Source organism: Martes martes (genome assembly GCF_963455335.1).
Source record: "Martes martes genome assembly, chromosome: 6".
Classification (NCBI taxonomy): Eukaryota; Metazoa; Chordata; class Mammalia; order Carnivora; family Mustelidae; genus Martes; species Martes martes.
The window spans coordinates 52,148,286-52,170,000 of record NC_137893.1 but is presented as its reverse complement, the minus strand read 5'-3'; the positions used below and the strand labels follow the sequence as shown (position 1 = coordinate 52,170,000).

At 39.0% G+C, this 21,715-nt stretch overlaps 1 protein-coding gene across 1 annotated transcript in view; it reads right to left on the bottom strand.

The window, feature by feature from the left end:
* Nucleotides 1–21,715, bottom strand: part of IMPG1 (interphotoreceptor matrix proteoglycan 1) — a gene marked incomplete at both ends in the record, with an annotated part of 135,271 nt that overhangs the window by 25,835 nt on the left and 87,721 nt on the right. Inside the window, one exon of the mRNA XM_080805888.1 lies at nt 284–795. Within this exon, the coding sequence (XP_080662014.1) occupies nt 284–795 (512 nt within the window). The remainder of the gene's footprint in view (nt 1–283; nt 796–21,715) is intronic.

Here is a 21,715-nt window from a genome sequence, read left to right as displayed (position 1 = left end):
TATTCCTGGGAAAACTATATTAAGAAGAACTTAATGAAAAGTTCTTAAGGATAAGATCTCATGGGGCTCGATGGCAGTATCTGTCTGGAGTGTCCCCGGCAGAACTTTCTTGCTTATTGGATCTGAATCCATCCCCACACTTCAGCTGAATGCCCTCGGCCACAGCTACATCAGAGGCTTGTCTCTTGTGACCTTCATTGCTCAAGACAGCCAGTGATGATATTGTAAAGTAACAAGAAAAAAAGAAAGGATGTGCAGGGACTTGGATGCAGTGCTTACTCACCAGCTGTGTGAATTGTTGCTCCAGAGCTTGGTACTCCAGAGAGCTCTTGTTGAACAGGTTGGTGGAGAAGGGCATGTTGGCGACTCTCAGACTGAAGAACACCACCAGTTCATGGCCCTTGGGGGCAATGGTCATAGAGCTAGTGGTGATGTACTGTAAAGCTGGGTTGGGAGTTGTAGTCTCCAAGAAATGACCTGCGGTAGAAACATCCCCACTGAGTCTTGGCACCTCAGAGGAGGCGGGAGTGTTCGTTAGATCCATTATGTCTAAGTCTCTCCCACTATCTTGGCTGCCTGAAGATGTGGTTGAATGTGAAACTTCCAGAGCTGACTGGCTGATGGCAGAATAGCCATCTGTGGGGATGAGTAGTCCTGGTATTGGTACTGTCTGATCAATGGGCATTATGTCTACGGTGTTTTGATCAGTCAGAGAGAAGATGCTGGATGGTGTAAAGAAAGGTAGAGTGTCTGATAGCGAAGCAGAGGCCTTAGCAGGAGGAGACCAAGAACTGTCTGTGGAAAAAGCTTCTGAGTCCAATTCATTTTGTCCAGGTATTTTCACCAAAGAAGAGAAAGCAAAAAAGGAAATCCAACGTTAGACTTAACTTAAAAAAATGCATTTGCATTGATTGTTTTAATGTGATGTTTTTAAAGAAGAAGAAATTGGTATAGAAAGGACATGCAGTCCTGTGTTCAAACCTAGGGAAGGAGAGGGTGGGTCCCTGTACTCATTTTATTCAGGCCCAAATAGTTTCAGATCCATTAGAGTAAAAGACCACCAGTAATCCAAAATTTCTGCTTAGCCAGAAACAACACACCTAGGGACCAGCTGGTAAAAACTGACTAGGTCACCAGGTGGTGCCAAAACACAGATGGCATTAGAATAGATTTGGATCCCACATTCCCATCTGGAACTCCCAACCAATTAGCTATGCAGTTTGGGTCCAGAAATTTTATTCACCTTCCAATCATGCAAGCCTGCAGTTTATGCATTTGGATTTTTTTTTGGATCCGAGTTATCACATTTTTGGTAGTTTTACCACTTTAAATTTAAATTATGCTTTTCCAAAATTGGATAATCTGACTGAATAACTTGCCAATTTTCAAAATGATTTTGAGAAAGTAAAGGTGTGGGTGACACATATAATTTGAACTTTATATTGGCCATTCAACTTGTTAAATATCTGATAGCATTTGAAGGTTTTTCCACTTTTACATGAGTATACCTTGATAATTTCTACCACCACTTTGCATTTCTTCCTTGGGTAAGAACACATTGAAGTACTAAAGTCTATTCTCTTTTTGGTACAAAATTAAAATCAGTAAGTATTTATGAACCAAGAAAGTGGTTATACGAGGCTTTCAGATAAAGAGATCGGTGGGTTATTAAAATATTCCAATAAACCTAAATCCAGAGCCACTGACGATATTTAAGGCATCAGGTAGATCAAAACAAGGAGCTTTCTGTGATTACTTCAGTGGCATTCTGGCAAACATGTGGAAAAGCTTGTGCTGAAATCCGAGTGCTAAGCATGATGAATGGACTGTCTGGATGCAGATAGAATCTTTGGACTCTCAGTCAGCTAATTTACTAGAGTGCAATCACCCAAACTGAAACTCCAAGTGATAAACAGCTCTGAAACGTGGAATCATATTATTTTTATGAGTTTCTTAAAATAAAACCTGCCTGTTGGTGAACTGTGCCCAGATTTCAGAGAAGTACCCTCCTTTCTCTCACCCGAGGAGAATGCCTGGGCATGTTCGCCCATCCTTATTCAACTGCTGGATGATGTTTTCTAACATCCACAGTCTCTCTGGATATACACCTGTAGTTTTATTTAAGTCTTCACTGCCATGGACTGACTGTTTTCTCTCTCTCCCAAATGCATACTTTGAAGCCCTAATCTCCAATGGGACAGTATTTGGAGGCAGATCTTTGGGAGATAATTAGGTCATGAAGGTGGATCCAGCATGAATGGGATTAGTGCTCTTATAAGAGGAGACACGGAGAGATGATCTCTCCCTCTGCTATGTGAGGACACAGCAAGAAGGCATCTTTCTGCAAACCAGAAAGAAGTGCTCCATCGGGGGCTAAACCAGCTGGCAGCTTGATGGAGGGCATCCCAGCCTCCAGAACTGAAAAATAAATTCCTGTTGTTTAAGCTCCCCAGTCAATGGTATTTTGTTGCAGCAGCCTGAGCTGACTAAGACATCCATAGAAGGATCTCAGATGAATAAATGAAAAGGCTGCAAATACTATCATGGTTTGATTTGACTTCTTTGCGTCATGGGGAAATGGATATGAACCTGTGTTCCTATGATGTGGTCTTTCTGCTCCTCCAGATGATAAGGGTCTGGGAAGAAACACAATGTCAGGTATCTTCATTCTGCTCCTCGGCCAGCATCTTATTACTCACACTTCTGTTACTAGATAGACTTTAGCCAAATTAAAATAGTCCGCGGCCTTAATATCATCAACCAATAAAAGTGAATTTCAAACTCCTTCCCTTTGTGGCTCTTTAACATTAATCTTTTACATTCAGAATAAACCTAATCAAGTTCTTTCACTGATGGAACAGCTGGCTATTTCAATGTAGGGTTGCTAGGGATGCCTGGGTGGCTCAGTCGGTTAAGTGTTTGTTTTCAGCTCAGGTCATGATCCCAGGGTTCTGGGATAGAGTTCTGCATCAGGCTCCTTGCTCAGCAGGGAGTCTGCTTCCCCCTCTGCCTGCCACTCCCCTGCTTGTTCTCTTGCTCTCCATCCGGCAAATATATAAATAAAATCTTACAAAAAATTAAATGTAGGGTTGCAAGATAAAGTGCAGGATTCTCATTGGAAAATACACTACAAATTTTAGATGTTTATCTGAAATTCAGATTTAGCTGGGTGTCTTATATTTTTATTTCCTGAATCTAGCAGTCCTATTTAAGTGTGGTTTTACAAGACTCTATTCTTTCTTGACTTGAGATTGAAACTATTAAGGCTATGGCCAATTCTTTTGAAATAAAAATATTATCAAACCTTATCAGTACTTACAGATGTATTTTAAACAATTATGTTTTCATTTGATTTTTATGTAAAAATTGGACATGTAAATGACACAGGCATTTCAACATTAAGTTTTTTTACACGGTAACAGAGAAGTCAAGCACTAAAAGCCAAGGCCATTTATTTTATCATGAGGTATGCAAAATAAGCAGACTCAAAATAACTTGACTTTTAGCTGTCATGGCTAAGTGTGTGTGGGGTTCCTATGAGGGCGTGGGGTGGGCTTCTATGTCAGTGTGCATGGTGGGGGTGTTGGTTAGAATTTCAGCTACTGTGTGTAGAATAAATGGCTAGTTTGGCTACTTTCTGGGTAGGAGACCTGTACAAAAGCAAAGGCCACAGATAAAATAGTCTGAACTAAAGTATATGAATTCAGGTTTAGCTGAAACCCAAGGTGAGAGATGCTGGTAACGGGTGAAGACGGGCACAGTGGGGGCAGCCAGAAGCCTGACTTACTGCCAAAGGAAGCAAAGCAGAAGATGAGCAAGGTGTGAGGGACAAGTACAGATGAAAGAATATTTTAAATGCTTCTAAAAAAAGATAAACACACTTGCTATAAACATCAAGTGGACATCTAATTTATGTTTACACTTGATCTTAGCCAAAAGGCTGAGAAGCAATCTAGTTTATGTTTAAATAGCTAATCTTTTTTAAATATTCAAGTGGCATGACCAACAATTGCTTAATTCTATATCAAACAAATCCATTCTTATTTATCATAACAAGAAAATTATTATTTTCCTTTTGGCATAGTATAGGGATAGGAAATAAGTCTTTACTACACATTCATTCAACAAATAGATATTGAGAGCCTACTATGTGCCAGGCACTGTTTCAGGTGCTGGAATATATCAGTGAACAAAACAGATGAAAGTTTTGCTTCCAAGGAGTTTACTGTCTAGTGGAGGAAGACAGAAGGTAGACAAATAAACAATGGGAAATAGATAGTATACCAAGTTGTGACAAGTGCTATGGAAATAAAGTATAAAGTGGGAAGTGGGGTGAGAGTGCTGAGTTGGCAATTTATATAGAGTGGTCACTGAGAATATAATATTTGAGCAAGACCTGAAGGAGGCCGGAGAGTTTAGCATGCAGCAAATGCAAATAAAGAAAGCCAAAGGAAGAAGGGTGTCTTTCATGTTTTAGTAACAGCTGGCTGGGAGGGCAGCATGGCTAGAATGGAGTTCTGTACTAGTAATCAAGTGTGAGGGTGACAAATGCTATTTTCAAACACTCAAGATTCAAAGAATTCCTCCTAGGCTTCCTTTTCTAGGATGTTTTCACCTAAAATGATGGCAAACCAAGAAACAGGAAGAAATGGGATACTGAAAAAAACTTAGGGAAATCCCCTGACAGGTGGTGAAGGGGTCTTTCAGAGAGATAGGTACTGCAGGTGTCTGAACTATATAGAATACTTGTATCATCAAAGCCTCTGCCATTGTGGTAAATTATTTAACTTGACAAAACTGCTGGAGGATGTTCTCTACAAGACGAGAGAGTAAATCCAGATAGAGAAAGCCTGAGATCTAGGGGTCAGGGAATCCAACTCAGTAGAAAGGCCAAGGAAAGTATAAGGATGACAGAAGAGGAGAGTCCCAGGTGACAGCTCTCCAAAAGGCTTAGAAAGTAGCACTCTAGAGAGAAAGAGAAGAAGGTCTCTGAAAATTGCAAGAGAAGTTACCTGATGTGGAAAAGTATGTTGGAAAATTCAATGGAAAATTTGGGAATAGTTGACACTAAATACAAAGAAAACAAAGCAAATGAAAAAAAATAAAAGAAAACATTAACTCTAAGAAAACAGAAAGGAAACACAGAGCAAATAGATCAGCTGTGAATATATAAGTGCTGAGAATTGATTTAATAACAGTTATCACCATTTTGGGAGATGGGGTGGAAGCAGAAGAATGGTATTGTAGAAACATAAACCTTTATTTACAATAATAGGAAGACAATAAGCAATATATAAAACTGATGACTCAAAAAATATATATTATTTAAAATTATAGGGTGAGTAAATGCCAGAAGAAATAGCTGAGTTAAGACACTACTTTTGGTAACTGGGATTGCACAGTGGGGAGGTGTGAGATAGTGAAATGCTGTATTTGTCAGAACGCTTTAATGTGACTTGACTTAAGGAAACTTAAGTGTTTTATTTTGGGATAATTGTATATTCAAGTGCAGCTCTAAGAAATAATAGAAAGTGACATCGGTAAAAATGGCATAGTAAGAAACTCCAAAAGTCAAGTTGTCCTTTACATTCAAAACTTGCAGCTAGTAAGTAGTTGTGATATAATAGGAAATATATATTTGGTCTCTGCCTCCAGTTCCTAACACAGAGCTCCTAAATTCCTTATAATTTCCTGGGTGATAGAAGCATCTTTCGTTCTAGTAACGTGACTTTTGGTGGGTTCTTGAATAGCATCAGGATGGAAGCTGGCCACTGGAATGAACAAAGCAGGATTAGAAGCTTGGAAAATTTCCCCCACCCCCTATCCTCTGAGGAGAAGGGAGGGGCCAGTAATTGAGTTAATCATTGATCATGTCTACATGATGTAGCCTCCATAAAAATTCCTAAACTATGGGTTTTGTAGAACTTCTGGGCTGGCGAATAGTGCACTCCAGTTCCACAGAGACAGATGCTTCGGCACCTGGGACCTTTCCAGAACTCACTCACTCACTCTATCTATCTATCACCTGCCATTCTCCGTGTCCGGAATCCAACTAGAATTAGTGCAGTTCGTCCACTTCCTTTTGGTTCTCTAGATACATCTAAGGATGGTGCTAACTATTCAGGGAAACTGGGTGTTCTAGAGTCCTATCCATCTGGACTAACAGCAGAAGCCATCACCCCACCCCTCCATACCACACCCTTCATTTGGCTGCTCATTTATATATTTTTAATGTCCTTTATAATACGCTGGTAAACATAAGTATTTCCCCGAGTTCCGTGAGCCATTATAGCAGATTATGAAATTGAGAAGAGGCTTGTGGGAACTGTAATTTATTTTTTATTTTTCTAAATTTTATTTGTTTTAATAAAAATTGTATATATTTAAGGTATAGAACATGATTTGACATACATATGCATAGTGAAATGATTGCAAAAGTCAAGTTAATTAACCTATCTCCTCAGATAGTTATCATCTTTTTCTTTGTGAAAAGGGCACTTGAAATCTCCTGCAGTATTCAATACAGCATTATTAAATGCAGTCATCATGCTATACTTAAGATCTTATACTTACTTATCCTATGTAACTGCAACTTCATATCCTTTGATAAACACCTCCCCCCCGCCACCATCTCTCTGCCCCTGGTGACCACCACCAATATGCTCACTGCCTCCAGATATTTGAATTTTTAAGATTCTACATTTAAGTGTGGTCATGCAGTTTTTTCTTTCTGTGTCTGGCTTATTTCACTTAGCACAATGTCCTAAAGCTCCATTCATGTTGTTGTAAATGGCAGAATCTCCTTTTTAAAATATATATCTCACAATTTCTTTAACTGTTCATCCACTGACAGACACTTACAGCTGGCTGATGAGAAGTACAAGTGGTAAGTGACAGCCTGGGACTTGGAACAGGCAAGTGGCGGGGGGCGGGGGCAGTCTTGTGGAGCTGAGCGCTTAACCTGTGGGGTCTGCACCAAATGTGGGTAGGTAGTGTCATACTGAATTGTTCGATATCCAGATGCTGTCTGGAGAGTTGGAGAATTGGTTGACACTGAAAACCCCTCCATATATATAGTCGATGTTAGAAGTATTGTGAATTGAGAAATATTTTTCCTTTTGGTAGGTAAGCCCTCAGAAACTTTGGCACCCATGAGACCCTCTTAAAACAATTATCTCATGACACACTCCAGCCAACTCCAAGATAAAATAGAGAACTCAGGAATGTAGAAGCTGTGGTAGGAGGTTTGAGAGTGAGACTTACATCCACTTAAATATGGAAATCTGCCTAAGAAGCCATAAGAGTTGTGACTGCAGAACCAATTCTAAACTTATGAAATGTGACAATTGTAACATAGTCATCTTACTACCAAAACTGGGATGTGGGGGAGTGAAGATGGCTGGATTATTAGTGTTTTGATACATTTATCTTTCATAGCAGTACATCAAAAATGCCGCCTAGTGTTGATACATGTAGTGTAAATGATAACAACTCCAAATTAATGTTTCCGGCAATCTTTCTTTAGGGATGTCTTAAGAATGAATATGTCATGAGGTAAGCAAATATTTATCTGAAATTCAGCAATTTCTTGCATGTCATTTCAGGTTTTTTTTCTTCTATTAAAGTCAAGCAAAATTAAATGCAGTCCATTTGATTAGGATGACATTGTAGAAAAATTCAATTTTTGTAAAAGTACTTCTATCCTCTCTTTTTAATTATATTGAGAGATATTTGAAATGATAGCTATCATTTAGTTATTTCTGAGTTGCAGAACTTTAGCAATGTTACTTCACTTTTTTTTTTTTTTTGGTAATTTCCTCCATCCTTTAAATTTTATTTTATTTTATTTTATTTTTTGAGAGACAGTGAGCATATGTGTATGAGTGAGGGGTGGGGGTGGAGGCCAGAGGGAGAGAGAGAATCTTTTTAAAAAACTTTTATTTATTTATTTATTTATTTATTTTTTAAAAAGTTTTTATTTAAATTCAATTTAGTTAACATACAGTGTATTATTAGTTTTAGGGGTAGAATTTAGTGATTTATCAGTTGCATATAACACCCAGTGCTCATTATATCAAGTGCTCTCCTTAATGTCCATCACCCAGTTATCCCATCCCCCCACCCACCAGAGAGGGAGGTTCTTTTTTTTTATATTAAATTTTTAAAAATTTTTTATAAACATATAATGTATTTTTATCCCCAGGGGTACAGGTCTGTGAATCGCCAGGTTTACACATTTCACAGCACTCATCATAGCACATACCCTCCCCAATGTCCATATCCCCACCACTAGAGAGGGAGATTCTTTTTTTTTTTTTTTTTAAAGACTTTATTTATTTGACAGACAGAGATCACAAGTAGGCAGAGAGGCAGGCAGAGAGAGAGAGGAGGAAGCAGGCTCCCTGCTGAGCAGAGAGCCCGATGTGGGGCTCGATCTCAGAACTCCGGGATCATGACCTGAGCCGAAGGCAGAGGCTTTAACCCACTGAGCCACCCAGGTGCCCCGAGAGGGAGATTCTTAAGCAGGCTCCATCCCCAGCACGGAGTTCACCTCAGGGATGGATCTCACAACCATGAGATTGTGACCTGAGCCAAAATCAAGAGTCTGATGCTTAACCGACTGAGCCACTCAGGTGCTCCTGATAATTATTATTTTTAAAAGCTTCTTGTATAGTCATTCAATATAAATATACAGTTACCGTTTTTCTCATAGACATAGATATTTTGTAAACCTCAGTGAAAAAAAATAGCTTCATGGTTATCTGGAGTAAATGTGAAATTTCAGATATATCTGCACTTTAAAAGTCTTAAGCAGAGCCACCAAAGAAGCAAAATATTTACTATGAATTCTTTATTGTTACTAATAATGTTAAATAACATCTGGACTAAAACTGAAGCTGGTAAGACTCTAATTTGTAAGCCCTGGGGAACTTCACTGTGTTTTCTTACTATTTTAATTAGATGTTTCTATCAGGTTATGTCTCAAAGTCTACTCTTAGAATCTTGGGAGGCAGGATTGAGGATAGGATAGGAGGAAACTAATATTTATTTGGCACCTGTTATGTTCTAGGTACTATGCAGTGATATTTTTTAAAAAATTCTCCATTTACTTTAAGCTGTTTTATATTTCTCCAACTGATTATACACTCTGCATTTGCTACTTGAAGTGAATTATTAGAGTCTTGAAGTATCTAATTATGGCTTCTCAAATGATTTAACTGGGTAATTAAGAGAGGTACCCCAAGGCTACAAAGATGAGTGTCCCCTCAACCAGTGGTCATCATTAGAATGAAATATGCACGTCTATGTATTCTAGCCTGATGCATTCCTCTTTCCAAATTATCAACAAAGGTACTTTTTTTTTTTTTGCAGTTTAGTTTATTACACTTTCCCCCATTTAAAAAAATGCTGAATCTTAGAAATCTTATTAGACTTAAACTGTGCCTTATATAATATAAAAATTACAAACCTCAGAGCTGCAACACACCTGATTACTTTCTTCCTTCACTGTGGGTAACATATCTCCAATAACTTTCAATTTAAAATCAGCCTTATATAAGAAAATTGTGAGGATGCATTTGGAAAAAGAGCCCAGCTATGTCTTTCCCTCATCTGTTGGTGGTCTTAATAAAATTTTTGACTGTCTGCCCTGAAGAAATAAACATTTTGGGACAAATGAAGTAATTGTTATATGGATATAACATGCAGTGATGCTATAGCTCTTAATAGCACATTCATAATTCAATTCTGAATGGCTTCTGAATTATTTATTCCAAGATTATTGAAGAGGTTGTTTTTCTAGCTCTGGCTTGCAAAGCAAAATAATCAATATTTTTCTCTCTATTAATAACTTCATATGTATCTAAGGAAATAATAAAGATTAAGATAAAATGTGAGTTTGGGAATGTGGAAAGCACACAAAATATTACATGGTAGACAACCTCTAATATGGCCACTGATGACCTTCACTTTCTGTTATTCATATCCCTGTACAGTCCCTCCTATATGCATGGAAGTTACCTTCACAGAATGCTATGGAGGTAATGATTAAAAGTTTCTGGTACCCAATTTCAATGAGAAGGGAGTTTCCCCACAAACCAAACAATTCTCTGACACCAGCTGGGTATAATACAATGCAACTCAATCCTGACACCATCTACCTGGAGATAGCACCAGATTCTACCTTTTAAGGGCTCAGCCCCACAAGAATGTCTTCCATTTCAGATGCCATTTGTAAGCCCAGATTGTTACCAGTGCTTCTGACCGACTCGCTACATATTGGGGGGTTCCCACAAGCCCCTCCCTGAAGTGAATTTCCTACAGTAGGTCACAGAACTCAGGAAACCCATTTACTCACTAAATTACCAATTTATTACAAAGAATATTAAAGGATACAAATCAAGAGCCACAGGAAGGATACATAGGGAAGGGTCCCAAACATAGGAGCTTCTGTCCTTGTGGAGTTTGGAGCCCAGCATGGTGGCATATGGAAGACTTGGCTCCCCAACCTGGAAGCTCTCCAAACCCCTTCCTTTGGGGTTTTTATGGAGGCTTCATTATATAGGAATGATTGATTAAATCATTGGCCATTGGTGATTGATTCAATGCCCAGTCCCTCTTTCCTCTCCAGAAATCAGGGATGTACTGAAATTTTCACCCCTCTACTCACGATTAGTTCCCCTGGCAACGAGCCCTCCTCCTTCAGTGCTTTCCAAAAATCAACTCATCAACATAAACCTAGTTGTGGTGAAAAGGGCTTGATATGAACAACAAGATGCCCATTTCACCTTTATGTCTCTGAAGTGATTTCAAAAACTGAGGACAAGAAGACAAATATTATAAGAAGAGACATTCCCATTGCCCTTATCGCTCAGGATATTGCAAGGGTTTGGGGAGCTGGGAGCCAGGCACTGTGGATGAAGACTAAATATGCATGAGAAATGTTTTTTATTATCCAAATAACCAAGCATATATTTCCCGTAAGTCACAATATTGCAGTGATGTACGGTTATGAGGCTAGGTCACAAAAGATGCTACGTCTTTTCCCTTTCTCTCTTGAGTCAATTATCCCAGGGGAATCAGCTGCCATGTTGTGAGGACACTCAAGCAGCCATGTGGAGAGGCCCATATGAAGAAAAACTGAAGCCTTCCTGTTGCTAATTTGCCAGGTGTGTAATTCACCTTGGAAGTAGCTCCATCAGTCCCTGTCAAGTCTCTAGAGGACTGTAGCCTTGGTTGATATCTTGACTGCAACATCAGGAGACACCCTAAGCCCAAACTACCCAGTTAAGTCACTCCTTGATTTCTGATCTACAGAAACTGGGAGAGATAATAAATGCCTGTTGTTGTTTTAAGCCACTAGGTTGTGGAGTAATTTTCTATGCAGCAATAGGTAACCAATACACACAGAAACCCTTAAAGGTCTGGAATTACAAGATTGTAGGTCTACCAATCTCTGACTCTGGCTTTTATCAGAATACCACAAAGAGTGTCACTTTTGGTTTAGAATAATTATTTTTAAACATGCCCTTCTTATTTTATTGGAATGCATCATAATTTGCATTAGATAGGCTGGAAGATTATATTGGTATTCTGATCTGCATTGGAGACATTAGATTCCAACCTATTAATAGGAAGCTTTTAGAATGGAGTATGGGTTTGTATTTATGATATGAAAAGGGGAAGAATGAGTAGAAGGGACAGAGAAAAGACAGTTAATATTTTCAGGAATATGGTTTCTAAAATTGGTTTTGCCACTCTGAATTGCATTTACCTAATCTAGGTTGCAATAGGCAGCCTCCATGCCAGGTGTTCCTAATCAATCAACTCAGTACCCCCTTTCCTAACAAATACTTTGTAATGCCACCTTTATGACCCTGAAGTGATCTTAATCAAGAATATAACCTAGCTAATATGCATTTCCAAAAAAGTCAATGCATTGTTCAAACTGTGACATAAAAGAGAAATAAAAGGAAAATAATTTATTATAATATAATATATATTTCAGAAGACAGTACAATACCATAAGACCCAATAAAGCAGTTAGAAGCTTGTACTTATATGTAAATATCTATAAATATCACCGGATTCTACAGATACAAAGACAGACAGATTCAGCTATTGTTCTGGCAACATAAATACCATGATCACCACTGTCCTAAGATAATTGATTTTCTGAAATGAAGGTTAACACTTAGTAAAGTTCAAACAAAATACAATCTCCCCTTAATTTATGTATTGGTTGCATTCCTAGAAAAGTCACGTTAAATGAAAATTTTGCAAAATATACTTGCAAATCATACTTATGTGAAAAAAGAAAGGTCAGGAAAAAATGTGAACCATTTAAGTGTCTTCTTTAGTGTAACTGCCAGGTTATCTGATTTATGGGGCCTGTGCCTTTTATTGCTTTGCAATCTGTTAGTTGAAGGATGCCTAGCGTAACGCAAATCATTGTTGTCCATAGAAAGGCAAAGGATTTTCATCAAGTGGAAAAGAATTGCTTATTTCCTTGTGGATATTCACCAATTTTGCATACAATGGTAAATTTATTTCCTTTTTTGGGGGGGTTGGGGGAGAGGTCACCCAAATTTGAACCACTCTCATTTTTTAATTGCTGATCATGTGATGTATGAATTCTCTTTCAAACTGGTCATAGCATCTTGTTTCCCTGTTAGTTAATTTGTTAGGCACAATTTTTGTTTGACACATGTCATTTTACAAATGTGTAAGAGTCATGATTTTACTTTTCAATAAAATTTTACTTTAATAGGAGCTAAGGTCTAGGCTTAGAAATTAATAGTTTTTTTTTCCCACATACATGAATGTCTAGCAAGATAAACAAAAGTCTTGTTGGAAGCAGATGAATTCTTTGTTGTGTAGTATTGTCCTCAAATTCTAGAATTTCTCTTCCCACTAAATATTAGTGATGGTCTCCCATTATTGCAGCACTAAAAATTGCCCCTTTCCCCCAAATCCACAAACCAGATCCTACAAGGTTGTATATTGCCCCATTGAGAATTACTGCTGACAATGTTGAACTTTAACCTGAGCTTTACCAGAAAACATCTATGGTTAAGAACCCCTCACCTCAACAATTTTGCTTTCTGAAATCTCCCCACCATCTTTTGTTCTGGGAAAGGGCTAAATGCAAAGAATCGCCTTTCCTCCTAGGATTCCGGTAAGACTTTGTCTGCTCTTTCCCATGACTCCCATAAGCCACATAGATGACTCCCTGGTTCACCTGCCTTTATAAAACTCCATCTCCTCTGAGACAATCTGGATGGACCTAGAATGTATTATACTAAGTGAGATAATTTAGATGGAGAAAGACAAATAGGGTATTATTTCACTCATATGTGGAACCTAAAAAAACAAAATAAATGAATGCACAAAGAAAAAGCAGAACCAGACCTATAAATACAGAGAACAAATTGATGGTTGTCAGAGGGGAGGGAGATAGGGTGTCGGGCAAGATGGATGAAGGGAAGAGGGAGATATAGACTTCCAACCATGGAATGAATAAGTCATGGGAATAAAAGGCACAGCATAAGGAATACAGTTAATGATACTGTAACAGCGATGTAACAGGACAGATGGTAGTCATACTTGTGGTGAACACAACACAATGTATAAACTTGTCAAATTGCTAAGTTGTGCACATGAAACTACTGTAACATTGTGTGTCAACTACACTCAAATAAAATAACAACAACAACAACAACCCATCCACACTTTCCTTTGAAGCATTCCTCATTAATGAATGTTCTCCGTATTCTAACAGTGTGAATAAAATTGTGTCCTTAATTACCTGGTACATTTTGTTTTACACACTGTTCTAAGCTCTAACTTTACAAATTGTATGTATGTACACATTCTTCATTGATTCCCTAAATCAATCGTTCCTCAGTTATTGAACATTTACTATGTTCCAGTATAAAATGGTGATTTAAACCAATTGCTAGAGATGTCTTTATGGTTATTTTAAAGGTACATTGGCTTTAAGTCATGGACTGGAGCGGCAAACCCAGAAAGGAAATTTCCAGTTAATCCAATGATCAGTTTTATAGAGAATCAGTGGATTCGTTGTTTGATAATTTACTGGAATCTTGTTTTCTAAAATTAAGCTTTCTGTATATTCATAAAAACATGGGTGAAGAGTAAAAAGGCATTGCACTTGGAATATTTGAACATTTGGTTCAAACATTTGGTTCTGCCTTACTTCACTCAATCATTCATTCATTTAACAAATATTTATTGCTTATTGATAAGTGCCAGGCATTTTGCTAGTTCATAATAACAGCTCTTATTTTTTTGTTACTTGGTACATATCAGGCACAGTTCTAAGCACTGTACACATTAACTAAATCTTTACAAGAACCCTCCAAATTAATACTATAATGACCGTTGCACAGAAGAAAAATGAAGCACAGATAGAAGTTAAAAAACTTGCCCAAGGCTGCACATGGTTCAGCTGGGGGCTGCAGGCACACAGCACAGACTCCAGGACCCATCTTCCTGCTCTGCTGAGGCTGGGGTAATGAATGCAACAGACCCAGACCTTGTCTTCAGGGAACATTCAGTCTTCAAGCATTAGCTATCTAATCACAAGTATGCCAAGTGCTGTGAGAGAGGACACTTGGAGTGCTTTGGGAGGCATAAAAGGGAGACCTAGTTTTCATGAGCTGGTAGAACTGCATTTGTGAAATGAAGCTGGTAAGAAGACCTGCTCTCTTGGCTTTAGGGATGGGGTGAGAAGCAAAACCAAATATGATATAAGAAAGCAAAATTTAGTAAGTGCAATTCTCCAAACCACAAGCTGTGCTCATTTGCAGAAAACAAACAAACTAGTGTACATTGGAGATGCCAGTCTGGCTTCAGGAGAGAGTCTCTTCAGAGAATGACCTTAAGTAATTTTGATTGTGAACTGCTAAGCTCAAAGCAAGTGTTATTTTTTTAAAAGAATGTACACATTTCAGTGCAAACTTAAAAAAATGGTTACTTCACGAAGAATTTTTATAAGAATATCATAAAAACACTGAAGGTATGTTTAATGAGGGTTTTCTTAATTGCAGTAAATATTCAACAGTGTAAATGGAAATAAGGTTGATTTAAAAGTCAAGCACATACTTTAAAGGATGATCAGGGAGTTGGTTTTTATGCAGGTTTGTTTTTCTACTAGTCAGTGAAAGAAATGCAGCATGGATAGGAACTTTAGAGGGATGCTGCATTTTCTTTTGGGAACATAGAAGGCTATAAATCACAAGTGAGTCAGACCTAAAATAGAGTCTCTCCATTGGCTTGGAAATGCCTGTGCCAGGAATGTATGTTCCCTGAGGGCAGAGCCTGGGCCTTCCATTTGGGAGCATCTTGAATAGAGCACTTTGCACATGCCCACTAATGACTTGTGTTTGGTCGGTGACTGAGAAGCTGGCAATCAGAGGTCAGTGAGTGGTGGTGAGTTCCTGGTGTGTGCCAAGTTCCTGAGGCAGAAAGGTGAGCTATGAAACAGGGTCTGGCCATGCTCTAAGCATATCGGGACAAAATGAATTCCGTTCAGTCTATCTCTGGTGTCTTAAAAAAGTTAAAGTAGTTTAGTTTCTGCTGGGAAACATTGGGAGAAATTGTGAAATGAATTTAAGAGATTATTAGGTGTCTTTTCAAGAAAATACTGAGCAACACCTAGCAGACCTTTGGAGGTTATGTGATTTTTAGAGGGTTCTGTGCTTTTCATGGTCTTTGAGCTATTTTATAACTCTATAAGCTATAGAAAACTCATGGTAATGCAAATAATTCTAGTCCTTAGAAATGTAAGCAATTTTTTTTTTTTGGATGGGGATGCCATTGATTTCCTTCCTATGGAAGAGATAATTCTAAACATTCTATTTTTATTGCTGGGTGATTCTGACAAGTTTTGCATCATTTTGTGAATTTGTGTCAGCATTCCTGATTGCCTGAATCATGGGTTGGCAAATTTCTTCTGGAAAGAGCCAAATAGTCAATATTTTGGGCTGTATAGGTCCTGTGGTCTCTATTCCAACTGTTGAACTATGCTGTTATAGATCTAAAGTAGCCCCAGTAAACCACTGGGCATGGCTGGATGTGCGTGGTGAAACTGAATTTCATATAATTTTCACATGTCATGAAATGTTATAATTTTTTGGATATTTTCTAACCATTTAGAAACATAAACACCATGCCTATCTTGCAGGCCATACAGAAACAGGCAGGAAGCTGGATTTGGTCCACAGGACTGTAGTTTGCTGATCCCTGGCTTATAGTTTGTCTGTTCTTTGAACCAGCTGCAACATCTTATTGGCTCCCACATTAACTAATGAATTAAATAAAATCTTCAACTATGTGCTCACTTTACATTTGAGAGTCTTGATCTTACCTTTAAAAAACTTTCTTTTTTTAAATAAAGATTTATTTATTCACTTGAGAAAGAGAGAGAGCGAGCAAGCAGGGGAAGAGCAGAGAGAGAGGGAGACAGACTTCCTGCTGAGCCCAGAGTGGGGCTCCGCCCCAGGACCCTGAGATCATAACCTGAGCTGAAATCAAGAGTTGGATACTCAACCAACTGAGCCACCCAGGTGCCCCTAAGATTTTTTTCTTTAACGTTTGTGAAACGCAGTTACTGGAATTCAATTGAGTTATTTGGAAAACATGAATCAAAAGACTGAGATTCTCTGCCCTGGGTAAATATTAGACCCCTGGGAAGTTTTCAGAACTATATTAATATCTGGGCCCTTTTGTAAAGGAATTAAGTTAGACCTTAGTTAGACCTCTACAATGTAGTTAGACCTCTAAATTGGTATGTTTAAAAAAACTTTTGAAGGCATTCTCATGGGTTACAAAATAACAAGTAATTTTATTGCTATCTTATACTGTGTACCTTGGAAAGTTTTTTTTACATGTTTTATCTAAAATGATCCTCAAAATTTTAGTAAATATTATAAAAGGTAATTACATTGCATACAAATTTGTAATTTATTTCCCATACCAAACCAAACCCTTTCCCATTATTTGATTTAATATCAGTTAACTAAATAACAAATACAAACTTTCCTTTGTCTTTTTGTCTCCTTCCCTCTGTGTTGTCTGCGTCTGGCCCTCTCTCTCCTGACTCTAACATTCCCACGCAGTGCAGCTAGTCGGCTGTGGCAGGGAGTCTTTGTATCCAAGACAATGCATTTTTGTTCTTTCTCCATCTTTCCTTTTAATGAGTTCCAATATACTCTTTCATTTTTGGCATATTTTGTTATTGTCTTCTTTTCTCTGGGTTCATCCTTTATATCATTTATGTCTGTTAACAGCCCTGTGAGAAATGGAGTTGTCCTCTATTTACAGACAAGGAATCTGAGGCTGAGAAAATTTAAAAGTCCTACTCAAAATTAACTTATGACACAGCACAAAAGTTCAATTTTCCTAACATGTCCATTTGATTTCCATACAAAATTCTAAAAGTTGTTGGCGTTTCCTTCTTTGCCAGGGCTTTATTCATTCATGTATGTGTATCTGCATTCATTCAACAAAAATCACTGAGTATCTACCATCTGCTGGGTACTTGTTAGACACGGGGCAATTGCAGTGAACAAGAGAAATACATTTCCTGTCACAGTGTTTAGAGTAGCTAAAAATATGGCAATAGCTCCAATTTATTGATCATCTTCTATGTATGTATTTTATTGTACTGAAAGATCACATCCAAATTTTAAGGTGTTACCATTCGCACAGATAAAGAAACTGAAAGCATAGAAAAATAAATATTCTTAAAATAAATAAAAATAAATTCTTAACATAGTATCAGTGATGAGTACTTAATAAGGCTGGTATTGGGACAATATACCCTTGGTCTCAAGGAAAAAGGGGAGGTTAGCAGGTGGTAGAGGTAATATATGTTATGAGGAGTTGGATGGAAAAGGGGGGGGGAGTGGGGACATTCAACAAAGCAGTGCTGCTGAACATTCGTGAATTACATGCTATTGACAGCACAGAACAACGACCCTGCCAGTCGGGGGCATGTGGATTTAGTAACACAGGAAATAAAACAAGAACTTGGCTTTTCACTTTTCAATAAAGAATCTCTAAACCACTTATGCCTCTGTTTTCCAGGTAACTGTCTCCAAGTGCTGGGAGAAGTAGTCTACTGACAATGTCACCACCACTTTCCATTTTTGTTTAGGGAGAGCCTGGAAGCTGAGATTTGTGTAATCGCTAAGCAAGGAGTCCACAGAGACCTTTTTTCAATGAAAAGACAGACTGGAGAAACTTCAAGTTAAGGAAAATTATGTCAGGTACAATTTAACAATTGTGAGTCTGACAATGAAGCAAGATCCTTGTTTATATTCTTATAAGATTTCATAATAAAAGAGTAATTGAATTTATTAGCAATAAACTTTTACTCAGAAGGGCAGCTTACCCTGTTAAATCCCAGGCTCTGATGAGGCTAGTGCTGAAATTAATGAGCCAAATGGAAAAGTCAAAGAAGAGTCAAAGTACTTATGATAAGAAAAAACCATATTGAAGCGAGGATGAGAAATGGGAATCTGAGTCCACACAGTATTGGGGGATTAGCTCCCCAGGTTTCTATTGAAGAGTACGTCTCACCAGCCACACCACATGGGTTTCAAGCAAGACAATTTCCAACAGAGTCACACTCTTATGGAATGGTGAATTTTTAAAAAGACATACCACAAAATGAACATATTTGAAGGAAAAATTGGGTTCATGAATACTAAAAAGAAGACAAAATAGATACGTATAAAAGACTAACTTATCCTGATATAATATTGTGTAGCAAATCTTATGAAACTCTTTTCCTGGAAAAATTTAAACATAAGTGTCAGGGTATACCAGGAAGAGAAAACAATATACCCAAAGACACAGAAGTGGAAGAGAACAGGGGTACCCCTAAGGCAGGGACTGAAATCAGTGTGGTTTGAGCAAGGGCTGGGTGTGGGTGGAGAGAGAGGAGAGTCTTAGGTGTTTCCAGGTGTCCAGCTTGGGCACTTTCCTCGGTGGTTGTTGTATTCAACGAGATAGAGAATAGAGGAGAAGCCTTAGTGTTTTTCATTTATAATCCATAAAATGGAGAGAATTGGCTATTTTGTGCATCTTATGGGATGGTTTAGAAATGAATTAAATAAAAAGGCATGAAGGGGCCTTTGGGTGCCTCAGTGGGTTAAGTGTCTGACTCTTGGTTTTTGGCTCAGGTCATGATCTCAAGGATTGTGAGATGGAGCCCCGCACCAGGCTCTGTGCTGGGTGTGGAGCTTGCTTAAGATCCTCTCTGCCGAGTCAAGATGGCGGAGAAGTAGTAGGCTGAGACGACATCGGGTAGCAGGAGATCAGCTGGATAGCTTATCTAACCATTGTGAACACCTACATATCCAATGGGAAATCAAAGAGAAGAAGAGCAACAATTCCAGAAACAGAAAAATCGATCACTTTCTGAAAGGTAGGACCTGTGGAGAAGTGAATCCAAAGCGACGGGAAGACAGACCGCGGTGGGAGGGGCCGGCTCCCGGCAAGCAGCGGAGCAACAGAGCACTAAATCAGGACTTTTAAAAGGCTGCTCCACGGAGGGACATCGCTCCAGAGGCTAAACCGGGGGCAAGCCCAGGCGGGGTCAGTGTAACCCCAGGTCCCACGGGGTCACAGAAGGACCGGGGGTGTCTGAGTGCCGCAGAGCTCGCAGGTATTAGAGCAGGGAAGCCGGCTACAGCGACGAAGCCAAGGAGTGAGCTCTCAGCCTGGGGTTACCTTGTGCCGGTCGCAGGCTGAGTGGGCTCAGAGCACGGCCGGAGGCCACGGAGACGGAAGCGACTGGGCGCTTTTCTCCAAGTGCCAGCAATTGACTGCTTTCCCCCAGGGGCGACCACAGGCCAGGGAGGCGGGGCGGTTGGGCGCTTTTCTCTGAGGGCGCACTGAGGAGCGGGACCCCAAGCTCTCGGCTTCTCCGGGCCAGAGATTGGGAGGCCGCCATCTTCATTCCCATCCTCCGGAACTCTACGGAAAGCGTTCAGGGAACAAAAGCTCCCGAAAGCAAACCCGAGCCGATTACTTAGCCTGGCCCCTGGCAAGGGCGGTGCAATTCTGCCTACGGCAAAGACACTTGAGAATCACTACAACAGGCCCCTCCCCCAGAAGATCAACAAGAAACCCAGCCAAGACCAACTTCACTCAGCAAGAACAGTGGAATTCTAGAGGAGGAGAAAGCAAATCTTATCTGGACAAAATGACAAGGCGGAAAAACTCACCACAGAAGAAAGAACAAGAGGCAGTACCGAAGGCTGGGGACCTAATCAATACGGATATTGATAATATGACAGATCTAGAGTTCAGAATGACGATTCTCAAGGTTCTAGCCGGGCTTGAAAAAGGCATAGAAGATATTAGAGAAACCCGCTCCGGAGAGATAAAAGCCCTTTCTGGAGAAATAAAAGAACTAAAATCTAACCAAGTTGAAATAAAAAGCTATTAATGAGGTGCAATCAAAAATGGAAGCTCTCACTGCTAGGATAAATGAGGCAGAAGAAAGAATTAGTGACATAGAAGACCAAATGACAGAGAATAAAGAAGCTGAGCAAAAGAGAGACAAACAAATACTGGACCACGAGGAGAGAATTCGAGAGATAAGCGACACCATAAGACGACACAACATTAGAATAATTGGGATTCCAGAAGGAGAAGAAAGAGAGAGGGGAGCAGAAGGTATATTGGAGACAATTATTGGAGAGAATTTCCCTAATATGGCAAAGGGAACAAACATCAAAATCCAGGAGATGCTAAAAACGCCCCTCAAAATCAATAAAAATAGGTCCACACCTTGTCACCTGATAGTAAAATTTACAAGTCTGAGCGACAAAGAGAAAATCCTGAAAGCAGCCCGGGAAAAGAAGTCTGTAACATACAAGGGTAAAAACATTAGATTGGCAGCGGACCTATCCACAGAGACCTGGCAGGCCAGAAAGAACTGGCATGATATATTCAGAGCACTAAATGAGAAAAACATGCAGCCAAGAATACTATATCCGGCTAGGCTATCATTGAAAATAGAAGGAGAGATAGAGAGCTTCCAGGACAAACAAAAGCTGAAAGAATTTGCAAACACCAAACCAGCTCTACAGGAAATATTGAAAGGGGTCCTCTAAGCAAAGAGAGACCCTAAAAGTAGTAGATCAGAAAGAAACAGAGACAATACACAGTACCAGTCACCTTACAGGCAATACAATGGCACTAAATTCATATCTCTCAATAGTTACCCTGAACGTTAATGGACTAAATGCCCCAATCAAAAGACACAGGGTATCAGAATGGATAAAAAAACAAAACCCATCCATATGCTGCCTACAAGAAACTCATTTTAGACCCGAAGACACCTCCAGATTTAAAGTGAGGGGGTGGAAAACAATGTACCATGCTAATGGACATCAGAAGAAAGCTGGGGTGGCAATCCTTATATCAGATCAATTGGATTTTAAGCTAAAGACTATAATAAGAGATAAAGAAGGACACTATATCATACTCAAAGGGTCTGTCCAACAAGAAGACCTAACAATCTTAAATATCTATGCCCCTAACATGGGAGCAGCCAACTATATAAATGAATTAATAACAAAATCAAAGAAATACATCGACAGTAATACAATAATAGCAGGGGACTTTAACACTCCCCTCACTGAAATGGACAGAGCATCTAAGCAAAAGATCAACA